Genomic DNA, 18,165 nt, shown 5'->3' on the forward strand with positions numbered 1-18,165 from the left:
CTTTTGAGGGGTAAAAAGGATAACTATTGCATTGTTCTGTACACCTGAAACTAATTAAAAAAAAAAGAATCTATGAGGGGAAAAATACTTACAGGAGGTCCCTTTTATCTTCTGCTTCAGTCTGTCCTTCTCTCTTTGCTTTTAATGCCCTGCACAACATGAGGCCACTTGAGCTAACCAACTCGAGCTAACCAATCTCTTCCTTACTCTACTTTCGTGACCTCCCCTCCCATCCTCTTCCTTTCCTCACACATGCCTTTCAGCCAAGTTGTAGTCCCAGCCTGGAACGTCCTCTTTCCACTCAAGTCCTGTCAGGCCCTGCTAACTCCATTTCCTCCAAAGGGATTCCCCCAGCCCCACCTCAGCCTCCGGTATGACTTCCAATCGCCTTCCTGTATGTTACGCTTGACTGTGGAAAGAAACAGACTCCCTCAGTGATTTCAAATATTACAGGTGTATTGTTAAGGATACACAAGACAATAAGGGCCAAGGGGACAGGCCTCCCTGAGACCATAAAACGTAGTTCAAGTACTGAGCGAAGTATCTGGGATCCAGGCTGGGATCCCCCACACTGGAGACGACTAAGCCTCTCTGCTTCTGCTCCTCCTGCCATACACCTTCCCCTCTGCTGCTGCTTCCTCACAGTTCCTGCTAACTCAGAGCCTGCCTCATGGGCTCTCTTGTGATTGTCTTCCCAGCCACAGGTTAGAATGTCACTTGCCAGCTTTCCCAGCACTGGGTATCTTTCATTCACAAATTCTTATAAGGAATCCGATTTGGGTGCATGGCGCCTTTACACGGGGCTGAGGTTCTCACAGCAGACCAAGTTCCTTGTCAGACTACGGCTGCATTAGGGCCAGGGGCTCTTGGCCCAATCAACTGAGGGTAAGGGAAAAGGACAAGGGGAGAAGTCACACTTAAGAATATGGCCACCCGTTTTTAAGGAATAGTTAGGCCGGCTTTTCTCAGCAGAAACTGGACCTTTTTAGAAGCAGCTATCGGCATGGCAGACATGTTTATTAGCCTCTCCAGTGAGCTGTTCTTCTTCACATCTCTAATGCACTTATAATAAAATGCATCCCCAGGCTTAGCCAGGGATGACAGAGCATTGTATATTATTCTATAATCTTTTCATGCCTATTTGTCCTAACTTTGTACCTAACTAGGTCATGTCAGAGAACCCAGAATCACTATGATATTCATGGATAAACTTCATTAGAGAAGGGAGGGGCTTAAGATTTCACTGCTGTGTGCCATATATACTATTAGAAATTAAAATAGAAATTGTTTAAAAAAATTACTAATGCATTAAAACATAACTGATAAATCCATTAGAGCTTAACAAAAACATTTTATGAAAAACAACTATGTTTTTCAAAACAAAAGAAAACTTAGTGAGAAGAGAATTGTTTTACATTTTTGTAAATCTCTTTAGTGTCAAATCTCTGCAAATCTCTATAGTAGAAGACAGCTGGGTTTTCATTTTGGCTTCTAAGTCCGGTCTATGTTATGTTGTTTTGATTGTAGTATATGAAGAAAGTCTGACCTCACACAGATATTAATGGAAAGTCTTTTCAGATAACTTTGGATAGTCTTTTTTGACACAACACCCAAACTTAAGGGATGGTTTCTTAAAGGTTAGCTGAAACCCTTTTAGTGAACTTGTCATACTCTGCTATATAGTATTAAAATTGATTAGTCTATCTCACATTTGAATAGAACTTTTACCCATGCAGGGTTTGTAACATCACACACTGGTCATTGAGAAATATTGGTTCACTAAGTTATACAGGTCTTCCAAGTGTTGACACATTTTGTTGCACAATATCAAAAAAGCACACTCGTTAACATCATCACTGTTCTCATCAGGAAAGTCTTTAAGTATTGGGAAGCTGTCAAGCTGGTCGTGGCAGACACAAGTTTTTCAAAATTCTAATGTTTGCTTGAACACTAGAATTTTATCACTGGCAACAAATACTGGCAGTTGTTTTTCTTGAAGTGACAGGCTAGCATTTTTGTTTGTTTGCTTGTTTTTGAGAAAGTGTCCACTAAATAATCAAGTCTGAATAATCAGCTTGTCTTTGAGGCATTCTTTCAAGTAAAAATGGTGTTAGGAGAAAAAAGCGGCTAGTTCAGCTTGCAACTCAAATAATTATGTTTCTCCTTGAGACAATCATCACATTATATTATCAGCAGAAAAGCTTTAATCTCCTTATTCAGTCATATGGAATATTAAAAAGATGTGTGTTCAAGGCCTGAGACTTAATGAAGTAATAATTTTTATTGCTTCAAGGACATTAAGTGAAAATGGCATTTTGCTTTGTTTTTCTACTGGGAGTGTGTGTTGGTGAGGAATTGTGGGCACTGGTATAGCACTGCCTTGATTAATGATTAGGCACCAGTTTTAGCCACCACTGCTTTTGAAGCATCATTCCAAATGTCAATACAATGAAACATTCAAAGAATACCTTAATATTATAAAAATAAATTTGACCTTGTGGACTCCCTGAAAGGATCTTGAGACCCTGAGGGCCTATGGACCATACCTTGAAAAACACTGTTCTAAAAAATTTTTATAATAAATATTCTTGAATCCTTCAGGGAATGAATAAAAACTTCATAGTAAGCAGGGAGGGTCTGGATAAGATAACTTTCCAGTTGAGTCATCAAGGCCACATAGGATATTTAAGGTAGAGGAGGCTGGAAGGAGCACAAGCAAAAATAAAGAGCTATTGTAGAAATGTGCCGGGAACTTTCCTGGAGCAGAAGCATAAGAAAATACAAGCTCAGGTGACCAGCACCTTATACACAGCAAGGTACGTTCACACCCCTCATCTTTGCTGATTCCCCAAAACAGCCCAGTGAGATGGGGATTATCATCATCCCTCTTGTACAGATAAGGAAACTGAGGTCAGTCTGGAAGCTCTTTGAAGGCAGAAACCGTGTCCGTTCACTAGTGAATATTCAAAACCTTCACACAGTGACCAGCACATTGAAGGCACACAATAAATACTCACTAAATAAATAAACAAATGAGGCTCAGAGAAATTATCTGTTCAAGGTCACACAAGTAGGAAGTGGTAGCCCCAGGACTGAACCCAGGTTTTCTGGCACCAATCCCATGTTGTTCCCACCGGTACCCTGATGTCTTCAAAGTGACAGAAACCAGAGCCATGTTGTGAGGGGCTTGGATGTTAGTACAAGTTGTTTTTTTGTTTGTTTTGTTTTAAGAAATTTTATTGGGGAACAGTGTGTTTTTCCAGGACTCATCAGCTCTAAGTCAAGTAGTTGTGTTCAATCCAGTTGTGGAGGGCACAGCTCCCTGGCCCATGAGGGAATTGAACCGGCAACCCCGGTGCCATGAGCCCACCTCCAACCACCTGAGCTAACCGGCTGCCCCCAGTACAAGTAGTTTTTAAACTGAGGAATTTTTAGTAAGGGAGTTAGTTACACGATCACAGCAGGGTCTGGACTGGCTTGGAGTGGAGAGGAACAGGAGGAAGAGAGGCCACTTTGGGTTCCTTCAGTGGCAAAGGTGAAAAGCATGACTTGAGTGGGTGGGTGGGTCAAACACACCGTGTAGGTTTCTCCTAATTCTGACACTTAACTGTGTGAATTTGGACAAGTTACCCCTCCTGTTTGACCCTTACTTTCCTCGTCNGCCTCCCAGCATGCATTGCACACACACTCAAGCCCACCCTTTGGCCTACTAGACTATACATAAACTGGTCCCAGTTCACTCTATCCAACCACACTGACCACCTCTTCGCCTCGCATATGCCAAGGAATCCCTGCCTCAGGGCCATGACATTGATTCTTCCTTCTACTTGAACTTCTTCTCATAGGCATCTTAGGCCTGTACACTTTTCATTCTCACATCTTTCGGGTCTCTGTGACAAGAGTTATCTCCTCAGAGACGCCTTACTCTCTCCTCCTTTAGCCTGCTTGTTTTTCTTCATAGTACTTAATGTTTTATTTTCTGTCCTACTGAATTATTAGCCTTCTCCTGCACTGGAATGTAAACTCCGCAAGAAAAGGATGTTGTTTTTTCACTGCTGTACCCCCAAGTGCCTGAGGCGACGCCTCACACAGACTAGGCATTCAATAAAATAATTTCTTTTGTTACTGAATGAGTGCATATTCTCCACTAGCCAGACATATTTTGAACTTGATTTTTGGATGTTTGTATTATGAAATAAATATTTCCCCTCTTCCCAAGTGAATCATAAGATAATATATGATTGTTAGATGACACATACCTCCCCTAGATTCTGATATGTCTGACCTCTCTGAAACACCCCCCTGGGGAGCAGGCTAGGGCGTCCAATCCTCTTGAGGATCAATGATGTGGTTGAATTCCATATGATGGGTGAGCTCAGTGTACACAAATTCATGGCTGTACCCTGAGTTTTTACTAAGCATCTGACATGTTTTGCAATCTTTTGCCTCATACTAAATAAAGCCTTAAAGCTTTACTGCCTTAAAAAAAAAAAAAGCTCAGAGATTCAATAAAGAGACTGTCTGCCTTATTTATGGCAGTGTCAGTATTTCTTTCAGTTAATTCTGAATACGGCGGACTCTGATTTCAATGCCAAGTGGTTTGCTACTATTTTTGTTGTATGCTTCCAGGCAGTGCAGGCCCAGCAGCCACAGAAAATACTGAGGAATATTAAGACAACCCTTCGAAAGACACAGAAGGAAGAAGGAAGCACAGATCCCTCCTGCCAGGCATCTCCAATACATTTAGGTTTTCTGGTTGCTTCTTTAATATGGGTGCTTTTAAGAAGAGCAGTGTTTTTCTTCATGAATGAGCCCAATTTATCATGATGCACCAAGTGATCGGTGTTAGCTCCGAGGGGCCAGCCATTCTCCTGGTCCTCTGGCATTTTCCCAGCATGGCAGTGAATGCTACCCCACAGGGACCAGTATCTCCTGTGAATTCCACCCTTCTCTCCTTTACTTGGCCTCTTAGTAAACCTCAGCTTCAGAGAGTTGAGTCAACTGGCATGTCTATGGAAAGTGTCTTTTCTCCTTCTAATGCATTACCTTTCTGGAGTTTTTATATGGGAGGCTGTGGAATTCTTATATAAAAATATATTATGAATCTCCAGCTACTTGAGAAAGAGCTCAGTTCAAGGATATGATCAAATGCTAACATTACAAATAACATAAATAGAAAACATTGATCAGTATCAGTCCTGACCTTTTACCTCCTCAATAAATAAAATGCAACAAATCGTATGGAAGTCTCGGTGAATTTATATGTACATATGTAAGTATTTCTTTAAACCTTAAAAGTTTTGATGTTTGTTGCATAGAATTCTATTTATTGAATTATTAGTTAGGAATGTAAAAGTTTTTGGGTGACTTCTCCAAGAGACAAAAATGGGAGACACTGATTATTAAGCATTTTGCCATCCAAGTCGAAAGCTCCCACAAAAACACTTTGATGTTTTCCTTTTAACTGCAAATCTGGATTTCTAGGATGTGTGTGTGAGCAACTGAACTCTGGACTTAATTCCACTGTAGTCTTTGCATCCTTCTCAGGCTGTGTAAGTGGCTTCCTTTCTTCTTCTGTTCTCTGAACACTGAATACGGGCAGAGCCAACATAAACCATACACTAGTGACATTTTGACCGACCCTCAAATTCCTACACTCTTCTGCAAAGTTTCGCTGCCAACCCTCCTTTCAGCCCCCCATCCCCACCCCACCCCCAGCCTCCCTCAAACACTGTTTCACATGCTTTTCCNTGTGGAGGGCAGTGTCACTGGCCCTCATATGTGGGATCCGAACCGGGGCCCTCTGGCGTCCCAAGCCAGTTCTTAACCATCGCGCCACTCGGCTGGCCCTATAACTTCTTTAGTGAAGGGTTTTAAGCCAGCCCTGTCCATTGTTTCTGTGCATCTAGCTTAACATACCTTTGAAATAAGCCATAATCACCCTCAAGAAAGTACACATTCTTGTTAACTATCCTGTAATCCAATCCCCATTTTGCTTTCCCCCACCTCCATGTAATTTCCCCTCCTTAATTTAAAATGCATAAAAGAAAGTTGCAAAACGGTTATTGTCTGGAGCATTTGAGATCTGGCTCCATGGCATATGTTTATTAGTTTATTTTTATAAACTTATAAAAATTCTCTACAGGTTCGGATGTTTCTTACATCAACAGTTCCTATTTATCTCCTATTGCCAAAGCTAGCTTTTATTCCTGTGAACCTATCTCCCAGATTTCTATGAATGTTTGCAGATACTGATGATGTAGGCTAGTTTTTCTTCATCTTTTAAAACTCACACTCACCTTTGATAAGCATAAAATCCTTCCCTTCCCCATCTAGATTCTGATGTGCCCTTCCTGTTTTGGGAAACTATGATAGCATTTTCAGGTGCCTTCACTGGATTCTCGCCTCTTCCCTAAATCTAATAACTTTCAAATCTACATCTCCATTCCCAGCCTTTTCTCTGAAGTACAGAGTTATTTATCCCACTGACCTCTTAACATCCCCCTACAATGCCTTGTTAGGCATCTCAAACTTAGCCACAGCCACCACCAAATTAATAACCTCCCCACACAGATCCTCCCCTGTGGTTCCCAAGTGAGACACCATCATCCATGCCCTTGTTTCTTTCTTTCTTTTCTTTTTTTCTTAAGCTGAGCCATCCTGCCACCTGTTGGCAGCTCAGCAGCAGCTCAGCTCAGGCCAGGAATCAAACCGGTGACCCTGTTGCTCAGAGCTCGTACTCTTGAATGAGCTCTTAACCAACTGAGCCACTCGGCTGGCCCACCCATGCCCTTGTTGAAGCCCAAATCCTCATTCATCTTTGTCTCCATCCTCACCTACTCTACATCCAGTCAATCCATCAGTAAATCCTGCCAGCCCTACCTTCAAAATACATCCAAATCCAAGGGCCGGCTGAGTGGCTCAGTTGGTTAAGAGCTCGCTCAAGAGTTTGAGCTCTGAGCAACAGCGGTTCGAGTCAGCCCGAGCTGAGCAGCCNTCTGGACTGGCTTGGAGTGGAGAGGAACAGGAGGAAGAGAGGCCACTTTGGGTTCCTTCAGTGGCAAAGGTGAAAAGCATGACTTGAGTGGGTGGGGGTGTCAAACACACCGTGTAGGTTTCTCCTAATTCTGACACTTAACTGTGTGAATTTGGACAAGTTACCCCTCCTGTTTGACCCTTACTTTCCTCGTCTGCAGAACGGGATAATAATAATATATAATGTCATAGAGCTATTGTGAGTGTTAAATGAAAATATGCATATAAAGCAACAGCACAGTTCTTGGTTTAATAAATATTAGCTACAAAAAAAAAAAAGAAGGAACAGTGAGAGGAAGGAAGGAAAGGGGGAAAAAGGAGAGGAGGAGGAAAGAAAGGAGAAGTGGGAACTAAAAACAGGGAGGAGAGGGAAATATTTGTTGAATGCTGAGCAAACCTGGGCAGTGCCAGAGGGCTAACTTATAAGCCCTTCTTGTGGTTTCTTAACAAGAAAATAAGAAAGAAAGAAAAAAAAATCAGATATCAAAAGGCTCACCTCACGCTGCCATTTCTATGATGTCATAAAAAATCAGATCATTCTAAGGTTTCAAGTCTGGGTGACCAGAAGAATGGGCTGATATGCAGGTGCCCACAGGGCATTCAAATAAAGGTGCCCAGGAGGCTGCTACTGCAGATGCCAAAGAGTCAGACTTCCAACAAAGATCTGGAGGTCCTCTGCGGAGAAGGGATAGACATTCAGAGAATGACACAGAGTAGTGGATCAATTAATGTCTCTGGGACACTTCACAAATGAGAACATTTATGGCATTTATAAATGAGAGCAAAGGGAAAAAGGAAAAAAAAACACAAAAAACAGGATCAGACAGACAAAAAGGAAGCATCTGCTTAAAACTATTTACTGGCTCCAAACCCTTGTCCGCAAGGCATATTTAGGCTGTATCTACTTCTCTGTCTATAGCCAGCCAGTCTTGTTCTGCCAAGCCTGACATCCGATGCTTTCATGGCACCAGACTTCTACGTGCTCTGTTCTCACTGCCTGCAAGACATTCACTGCTTCCCAGAAGCATAGTTTCTCGAAAAGTGGTACTTGCAACAATAGTTATTTTTAAGGCCCTATACTAAGATTAAGGCAAAACAAAACAATCATTAGAGAGCAGCATTCAAAGTGGTTAATTCTGAAGCTCTGGTTCCCTCCTGGCCCCCAGGGTCGTCCTGTCTGCTCTCTCCCTGCCTGATGTGCTGGGTCGTCCACGCTTTCTCCTACACTCACCTCTCCCCGGCTCATTTCCTAGCTTCCCACTGGACCCTGTTTCTCCTGTCCATCCCTCTTAGGTCTGTGTCCTGCTGTTGGGGAGTGGGGTGTGTCTTTCTTTCTTGAGACGTCTCAGATGCTCAGTCCCCGCTGTGTGGCTGAGTGGGCCAGGGAAGATGATAGAGAAAGGGCCACAAAAGGAGCAGCTGGCAGAGGATGGGACACCGCTGGCCAGAGGTGTGAGGAGAGACCACGCATGCCAGCCAGGTCCAGAAGGAGCTAGTAGGTTTCACAAAGAGGAGACTGCTAGGGATCTAACGCATGCATTCTCATTGGGAGGGGACTGCCCACCCCCACCAATGGGTAGAAATTGGTTTTGGGGGGAGGAGAGTAAAAAGCTCTTCAATATTATAATAGTTTATGGGCCTCTAAAGCTCAACCCTACCCAATAAAAATCTTATTCCTTAATATTTAATTGACCTCATTAGGGAGAAATTTAAGTTAACGTAAATTCAAGCTAATTAACTATTTAAAATTAATTCAATTAAAAATATTCTAATTTTTCTCCTTATGAGGTGATAAAGGAAAAAACAGTTGAGAAGCACTAATCTAAAAAGGGATTCATAAAAGGGGTGCGATAAGGGCGCCCTGTAAGGACTGAAAGCAGAGGACATAGCAGTGATAGTGACTGTTCCTCCCTTCATGGGTAAGCTGCCTGAGCCTTAACTACCGGGAGCACTCACTACATGTCAGACCCTGCATTCGGCGCTTTACATGTATTATTTTACTTTCATCCTCACAACAACCTTAGGAGGTTCTGTTCCCTTCTGACAGATGCTTAGAGAACGTGGGTCGTTTATCCAAGGACCTACAAGGGGTTGGTGGTAAATGAGGCTAGTTTCGTACTTAGCTCATGTCAGACACATAGTAGGAGTGTAATCATTGTTAACTGTGAGCAGAGCTGGCAGGCCTGAGCACATCTGTTGGAAGAGGGGAAGAAGTTTCTGCTACATGGTGAGTATGCCAAAAAAAAAAAAAAAGAAAAAGCTATTTGAATGAGACAGTAGAGAAGCAAAAATGTAAATGGGAGAGGAGACAATTGATGGAGAAGGAATCCAGGCAACAGGACATGATAGGTTCCAGGAGGAAGGGCTGACCTTGGCAAGCAACAGAGCAGGGGGAGAGGCAGGAAGGAAGCTGAGAGAACCGGTTCAGGGCTGTGGGCAGGTGATGGGGGCAGGGCTTCAGGACAGAGCAGGGCTGAAGCCAGCCCGTCCCCCTGGGGCCAGCAACTGAAGGCAGGCTGCCTGAATTCCTGGTGGAATCATTCAACAGGACAGCATTACTTTCTCCAGCAATCTTGAATGAGAATCAGTTAATTAATATTGTGTCTGCCTCCCTACCCTAAAACCCAGACTTAGAAAAGGCAACCAGGCTCTGTGCTTTAGTGAAATAATTGCCAACTTTTTCTAGTATGAAGCCAAATTCTTGCCCTCAGAAACAAAAAAATAAACAATTTCCCAGGCACTCAGTAATAGTAGCTGTCATTTTAGTAACCATTGTGTGAGAAAATGCTCGATCCACATTAACTTTGTTCAGCTGAGACACTTAATATGACTTCATAGGGTCTTTATCACAAAAATGTATTTGAACAACAGACATCCAATATGTGAGCCATTCAGTCTCAGGGCCATGCCTGCTTTACATCTGGATTTGCAAACCCCTTGCAATAAATCCTTCCCCCTCTACCCCTACCTTGGACCACAGGTTGGGGACAACCAGTATACAAGAAAGGCAAGTGACGCCCCAGATACGGAAGGACTGTCTTCCACACTGCTATCTTATGTTTGGGGCAAAGTTCTCACAAGTGCCAACACAGCTATCTTCTTTGGCCCCAGCTTAATGTTACATTGCCTGCAACCCCAGAGCAAGTCGTACCCCACTCACATCAGGTCAGAAGATCCACTTAATCTGTAGCAGCACAAGTACATTTTGGACCTTGATCAAAGCTTGGTGGCACACTTCTGAAGAGACTCAAGGTCCACTGTGGGCACACTGGTGGAGAACCACTGCCAAGAATAAGGTTTAAGAGCCACTGCGGTAGAGGCTCTAACCAAAAAGACAATCCTGAGGCAGTTTTATTGGTTTATTGAAGAACACACAGTACCATGTATTCCACATGGGATTGTGTAGGCTGATGTGAGAAAAGAAGCAAAAGAAAGAAATGCCAGTAGGAAAGCCACAGTTCTCTAAAGGGGGGATCCATTTTGGTTTCAGATGCAAGAGCTGACTGTGGAATGATAGGTAAGGAATGCCGAGTGAAGCAAGGTTACTGTGAAAAACTAGCATCCACTGATCAAATCAGTTATCTGTCATCAGTACCATGTCTTGCAGCTCATATTTCATATGGGTTGTGTTATTATTGTCTCTACGCTGCAATGAGGGTCATCTTGACAGAGTAAGTTCACCAAGTGCAGCATCTTAGAGAAAGGAAAACCCACCCATGGCTTGTATCAAAATAAAAAATATTTCCAGATACCAATGACTATTTAAAAAAAAAAAAAAGCTTGCATAGGGATTTCTTCTCACTGATTTTCTAATTTGAAAATTGGAGCCTCTTCCAATATCAACTGGGGTCGAGGGCAGAACAGGTGTCAACTTCAGGTGACAGATGAGGAAACTGAGGCACAGGCAGGCTAAGAGCCCTGCTAAAGATCGCATTGCTGATCAGTGGACAGCCAGGTCTGTAGTCATGATGGGGCCTTGAAGAGAGATCTAGTCCAACCCCCTCGGTTTACAGAGGAGCTACTTTTCATTCAGAAAGTGGGGGTGGTGGGACCGGGGTGCTTCCCCCGGTTTGGAACAGGCCAGCTGTACCTGAGCCAGAGCCTCTCACCTGGTGAGAACGTGGTAGGAGGTAATGTCAGGTCTTTTCTCCTCAATGTCTTTAAAGCTGGGCTGTCTAAAATGGTAACCACAAGCCACATGTGGCTATATAAATTTACATTTTAACTAATTAATCTTAAATAAAGCAAAAAATACAACCTCTCAGTTAACCAGTCACATTTCAAGTGCTCAAGAGCTACCTGTGGCTGGCGGCTGTCCTACTAGACAGGCTGAAGATCTCCATGGCCACAGAAAGTTCTGCGCGGAGCTGTTTTAAACTATACATTTAAGACAAGAATGTAGTGTGGTGGGACAGGCAGCTGGACCCAGAATCAGGAATTCTGGAGACACTACCAATCAGTTCTGTGAATTCAGGCAAATCTCTGAGCCTCAGTTTCCTCATCTGTAAAAAGCAAAAGTTGGGCTCCATGATCACAATGGCCTCTTTCAGCTGTGACATCCCATAATTCTGTACCTAAAATTCCAGATAGCAGATTCCTGACAACTACCACCTTTTCTTCCCTAGGACATCCATACTGACCCCTTATCAAATTAGATCAAGAGAACAATGCACTCAGAATCTATTGTTTCCTGTAGAAATGCAGTCACTAAATAAGAATTAAATAGCATCCTTCTAATTATTTCAAGGATTTCTATAAGAAATAGCCACAAGAACAATCTCTCCAAACATTCCCCGGGAACAACTTCTAAAGATACTAAGGACGTTATCCCCAGTGCCCTTCACACAAGGACCTACAGGGCCGATTTGATGGAGTTTAGGACCAAAGCTGGGTAAAGTATTTCTCTGGAAAGCTGGTACATTTTCTTACACCGCAGAATGAAAACTACATTGTTCACTCTGGTTTTTGGGTGGGGAGAAGGTATCAGCTTCTCAGAGGATCAGAGGTTGGGCATCACTCATGCCTGAGCACCAGGCCCCTTCTCCACAGCACTTGGGACATGATGTGTCATGTACAGAGCTCCCGGTGGCTTCTGGGTCTGGAGCTCTCCCCCACTGAATGTATGTATTCAGCAGAGGCCGCATCTAACACTTTACAAAGTACAGCTAGAATGATACATGTTTCAAAATGACATAGTTCAGTGATCTTCCCACTATACCACACTGTAGAAATATCAATTTGATGGAGTGCCAGAGAATAAAAACCATGAACCTCAAATCACTGAGATGAACAGAATTACTTATCCTGGCAGAATATGCAACAGGCTGGCTTGGGGGGACTTTGGCATCCTCCTCCCCACCATGATCTCCATCAGCCTCTCCAATTAAATTAATTAAATTCCAATTAATTAAAATAGCAATGGCAAACATTTATTAAGCATTTTAAGCTTACTCGGTGTCAAGCACAATTCTAAGCACTTTAGATATATTCATTTATGCCTCACAATAACTCCAGGAATAACATTATCATCTCTGTTTTCCAGGAGAGGAAACTGAGGCATTAAAAGGTTAATTAACTTGTTCAAGGTCACGCAGTAGCCAAGTGGTAGAGCTGCAATTATTCTCCGCCAGTCAGGCTCTCGCTCTCTGCCAGAACATTGTCTCACCTTATAAAATATAAATTTTAAAACATCTTTAGAAAACATCACAAAAACATGCAAGCAAAGAAAAAAAAAAAAAAGTATTTGCTTAGCAAATACCTTTTCCGGACTGCCAGCCCTGAGCACTTCCTGTTTAGAAATTCTGGAGAATGCCGACCCTTTAACTTGTGACTTTTCCAACATTTACTCTAAACTTTCTCAGCATTGTTTTCTGGTGAAATAACCAAAACCCCAGCATTCAGTGTAGCAACCAACTAAAGTTATATTAACACTTAGCAAAACTGTTCCTACCTATGACAACTCCATATTAATAAGGGCAAGTCACAAATAATAAAAAGACAATTGAGCTGGGAACTGATAATTCCAGTCTTTGCAGCTGTTATGAGTCAGTTCACAACAAATTTGCATGAGCAATTGCTGGGCTCTTTAAAAACATGGTACCTGCCAGGAAGCAGGTCCACTTTCTTTTCCGGACTTTTTGTCCTCGCATAGATGCTGATTCCCTTCAGCCTCAAGTTCTACTGTGCTCTTATGTTTTATATGCTTATCGGGACAATCTTCTGTGGACAATTAAAGTCTCTTAAAGGGGCTAGAAAAACTTGAGGTAAGTGTGTTTTTTCAGTACTAGAGGTCTAGTCAAGTGGGCACGGGTTTGAATTCTGACAGCTCCATGAGCTGTGCAACCTTGGGCAAGTTACTGAACCTCTCTGAGTTGTACTTTCCTCTTCTGTAAAATGAACTAATTATACTTTACGGGGTTGTAATGCCTGGTCAAAAGGAGGCATGGAAAAAAGTTACTCCCCTCTCATCAGAGTTGTAAACAGGGAAGTTAGTTTGAAAACCAAGTTGCACACTCAGATTTCATTTTTCATTTTTAGTCAGTTTATGACCATAAGAGTTCCCAAGAGACTCCTATTTTTCAATGCTTCTGAAAAGTATTATCAGTCAGAAGGCTTCTAGCTCTCAAGGGGACATGGGGAAATCTATGTGGAGCGCACATTCAATCCAAACAAAACCTTGCAAAAAAGAAAAAGTATTTGTATCCACATATCCTTTACATGAATGTGAATTGTTCAGGTCACCTTCTGTCACAATTTTTTCTTTACTAAATGTCTGATAAAAATAAAACATGCTATTGGACATAAAACAAAAATTTTTGACCACTAGTCAAAATTCAAGAGCCTACCCATGCCCCTTAAAACAGTACTTTGCTCTGAGGCTCCATAGGATGAACCTGGCCATGAATAACACTTATGTCACAGAATCCCAAGATTCAGTTTTCTCAAGAAAACTGTCCAGGCGGTAGAATGACTTGTCACAGAGAGTGAGGCCTTGGCCAAGACCCCTATCGAATCCTCGCCGTTCATCCCCAGAGTTGTTGTGCTATTACGCTATGGGTGATTGTCAAAAAGGGGGCAGTGACACTTTCCCTTCAAGGACACTCCTTTTTGTTTTCAGCTCTTAGGATACACCAGTTATTTGCTCTTAAGTAGGAAGAAATGGGTGAGACAGCTCGAAGGCAGAGCTCAGCGTGTTTCAAGGGGCTCTGGGAGTTGACATGCAGACAGGGTTTGTGCTCAAAAGCCTGCGCCCAGACCTCATCATTACAAGAGGAAAATGAGCCAGAATCCTAAGACTCATCGGCAGCCCCATCACGTCGTCCCCTCGTGTCAAAGATCCACACTGCAGAGACTCAGAGGTAACTCAGGCGGCAAGAAGGCCACCCTCCTGGCGCTCCCCACCCTTGGCTGTGCCCTGGAACCACCTGGGAGCTTTCCGAGAGGCGCTGCCCTCTGGGCCCCATGCCAGAAGGGCCGACTTCACAGGTCTGGGGTGCAGCCAGGGCTTCATGGTTTTCAAAATCACTCCCTAGCTGATGTTTAATGTACAGATGGGTTTCCAAGCCACAACCGTGGTCTTTCCTGTTATCAAGGCTGCCTGAGTCATTAGATTGTCTTCCCTTTAAGAGTTTTTTCCTCTCTTTTTTTATAATGAAAGAAAAGAAAAAGGCAAGTTAATGTGTGAAGTCCTGCATTTTAAACTTTTCTCAAGTGAAGAGCGTTCAAGGTCAAGAGTGCTCAGTGTGAATTCATCCCTTTTGCTCTGCTTTCCTAATAAAGATTACAACCCAGTCTGAGTGATTCGAGCACAGAATACATTCCCAAGTGTAAAGCATACCCGCTTTCAAAGCGGGTGGGAAGGGAAATGCATCCATGCTTATGGAGGGGACGAGAAGTCTAAGGAACAGCTTCACTGCCCTGTGCATATCTTTACAGGAGTTTTCCCAGGTCTCCAAACCCCAGCCTTCACTGTGCAGCTCCTCCTGGGTTCACTCAGCACTATAGTCTCAACTACAAATTACTCTTAAGCAAGGTCCTCCCACCTCCCTCCATTCTCCTAAAGCTTCCTGCCTCCAACTCAGGCTGCCTCTGTCAGTCACCTCCACCCCAGATTTCCAGGTGGGCCCTCACGGCTCAGGGTGTGATCCATAAATACCAGTGGGGCAGCCGAGTGAGGAGAGAGGGTGGGGAGAGAGGGTGTGTCTCAAGGTCCCTCCAGGCCTGGTTCCTGCCCACTCAGCCATTCCGGTACAGGCGGGGCCGGTGATAAGAGGTTCCGAGCCTGGCCAGCATCCAGGTAGACCCCTAGCTCATAGGGTAGATTGGACAAGTCTGCACAAATCAGAAAAATGAGAGGCGTGGGGTTCTAATCTCATCTCTGTTATTTGCTAGCTCCATCATCTTGGGTTAGTAACAGAGACTTTCTAGAAAGAGCCTCAGTTTCTCCATCTGTAAAGTGGACATTAATGTTTGACCAGTGTTTTAGTCCATTTGGACTGCTATAACAAAAATACCACAGACTGGGTGGCTTAAACAACTAACATTTATTTCTCACAGTTATGGAGGCTGGAAATCCAAGATCAAGGTGCCGGCAGATTCAGTGAGAGCCTGCTCCTGGTTTCACAGATGGCTGTCTTCTCACTGTGTCCTCACCTGGTGGAAGGGGCAAGACAGCTCTCTAGGGTCCCTTTTCCAATAGCATTCATCCTATTCACAAGAGCTCCATTCTCATGACCTAATCACTTCCCAAAGGCCTCACCTCCTAATACCACTATTTCAATACATGAATTTTGGGGGGATATACCGTATTTGCCAGCGTATAAGACGACTGGGCGTATAAGACGACCCCCTAACATTTCCACTCAAAATACAGAGTTTGTTATATGGGCAGTCTATCTGAAGTGTACCTGGCATATAAGACGACCCCCCACTTGGAGGCATATTTTTCAGGGCCAAAAAATCGTCTTATACGCCGGCAAATACGGTAAACGTTCAGTCCATAACACAGAGCAACTAAATAACTCTTCCAAGATTGCGGAGTTTGTAAGAGGCACAGGCAAGCCTTGAACCTGGACAGTGTGAACCCTTAACCACTAACTGTGATGCCTTTAGGGAGATGTGAGACAGGAAGTGACACATTCAGATGTGTTTTAGAAAAATCACCCTGGTGGCAGTGCGGAGGGTAGGTCAATTAGAAAGCCATGGTGACAATCCAGGTGAGAGGCAGTGGGGGTAGACAGCAGGCATGTGGACTAGTGAGAAAGTGGATTGGATGTGTAGGCACTGGCGGGGGTGAGGGGTGTCTGAGCTGGATGAGGGGTTCCAGATGACCCAGGGGTTCAGAGCCTGGCATCCCGGGTGGATGGAGGATATCTTACACTGACTTCTTCAGAGAAGGCTGGAAGAAATGCAGGTGTTGATGGGAAGATAATGAGCTGGTTTTCAACAATGTCTACCTGAATTTGAAGAACCTAAGATAGACAATCTGCAGTTGTGTTCTAGGAAAATTCTAGAAACTGTGATCTTAGAGTAGTACATCCAATTCAGGTAACAGCTATTTTTATTCCGGTTCTGCTAAACTACTCGTCCCCTTTTCTCCTTTCCCCTTTGTCCAGGTTACACTTACAATAGTTTAAAAAGTAGAAATTCTCCAATGCTAAACTTTCCTCCCTTTGAAAATCACACACAATACATAAAAGTGTCTGGCCACCAATTCCCATTCTCATGGAGAGGAGTGTGGGGGATGTTCCCACACCACCAAGCAATTCTTGACACCAGCTGGGTGTCCTGCAATTGAACTCAATTCTGACATTATCTACTCACAGACAGCATCAGATTCCACAGATTCCATAGGCTAAGGGCTCAGTCCTACAAGACTGTCTCACCCCTCCCCCAACTCCACCTTCAGACAACAGTAGCAAGCCCAGGGTATCACTTGTGCTACTCACCCACCTGCTGTAGATCAGAGATTCCCATGACCCCCTCCTGTGTGCAGTTCATTTGCTGCGAGTGGCTCACAGAACTCAGGAAACCCGTTTATTTACTAGATTACCGATTTATTACAAGGGATCTTAAAGGGTCCAGATGGACATCTAGAAGGAAGAGCTGCATGAGAGGGCTCTGAGCTTCCAAGCCCTCTCCAGGCATGCCACTCTCCCTGCATCTCCACCTGCTCACCAGCCCAGAAGCTTTCCAAACCTTGTCCTTTAGGGGTTTCACGGAGGCTTCATGACATAGGCGTGATGGACTAAATCACTGACCATTGGTGATGGATTCAACCTCCAGCCTCTCTTCCCTCCCAGGAGGTCTGAAGGGTGGGGCTGAAAGTTGCAACTTTCTAATCACCCGGCTGGTTCTCCTGGCAAGCAGCCCCCATCCTTAAGTGTGGTCCAAAAGTCACCTCTTTAACATAAAAAGATACCTTTATCTCATCACTTAAGAAATTCCAAGGTTTGTAGGAGCTCTGTAACAGGTGAGGCTATATACAAAGGTGTGTGTCTATATTTCTTATTATAAGTCAGAATATCATAATATTGTTAATAGCTGTATCCTCACAGAGTAGGTAACTTGATCAGTACTTTTTGAACGAAAAAAAAGGTCATTCTTGTGCTTATTAAAAACTGAAAAAATGATGACGAGTGGGGACCTTTGTCTTCAATGAGCTGCATAGTTACTAGCAAAGAAATACCTGAGTACAAGAGAATCACACCACAGGGCAATGTCTCTTCCTCCTGTTCCTTCCCCATCCAGGAGGCCACCCCCTCCAGCCCGCACAACCGGTGGACACCTCTCCCTCACGCACTTTTCACACAGTACCACCAGGAACTATGGGATGGTAACACGAAGACCACTGACTGCCAAGTCAGACAGGCCTGGATTCAAAGCAAGATGCCACCGCCACTTACTACAGAGTTGTGCAGCAATATTCACTCTCCCTGAACCTGCTTCCTCACCTGTGCTTGGAGCCAGTATTTCCTGCCTCAGAGGGCTACTGCAAGGTGAGAGAAGTGTCCGTAAAGCTCCCGGCACATAGTACGTAGTTGTCACTCCAGGAGTAACTATCATCATCACTGTCATTAAATTAACTGCTGGCACACTATTTTCTCCCAATTAGTGTTTGCCAAATGAGAA

General features: G+C 43.7%; 1 protein-coding gene across 4 annotated transcripts in view; it reads right to left on the reverse strand.

Annotated features, from left to right (window-relative positions):
• GNG12 (G protein subunit gamma 12) overlaps positions 1 to 18,165 on the reverse strand; it is a 115,325-nt gene that overhangs the window by 85,339 nt on the left and 11,821 nt on the right. Inside the window, exon 2 of one of the 4 annotated variants that reach the window (XM_019646779.1) lies at positions 17,336 to 17,434. The exons of the other annotated variants lie outside the window; for them this stretch is intronic. Coding sequence (XP_019502324.1) covers positions 17,376 to 17,434 — 59 coding nt within the window. The 3' untranslated portion in view covers positions 17,336 to 17,375. Of the gene's footprint in view, positions 1 to 17,335; positions 17,435 to 18,165 lie in introns of those variants that run through there. 4 annotated transcript variants of the gene reach the window in all.

This window comes from Hipposideros armiger, unplaced genomic scaffold, assembly GCF_001890085.2.
Source record: "Hipposideros armiger isolate ML-2016 unplaced genomic scaffold, ASM189008v1 scaffold_106, whole genome shotgun sequence".
In the NCBI taxonomy this organism is placed as follows: Eukaryota; Metazoa; Chordata; class Mammalia; order Chiroptera; family Hipposideridae; genus Hipposideros; species Hipposideros armiger.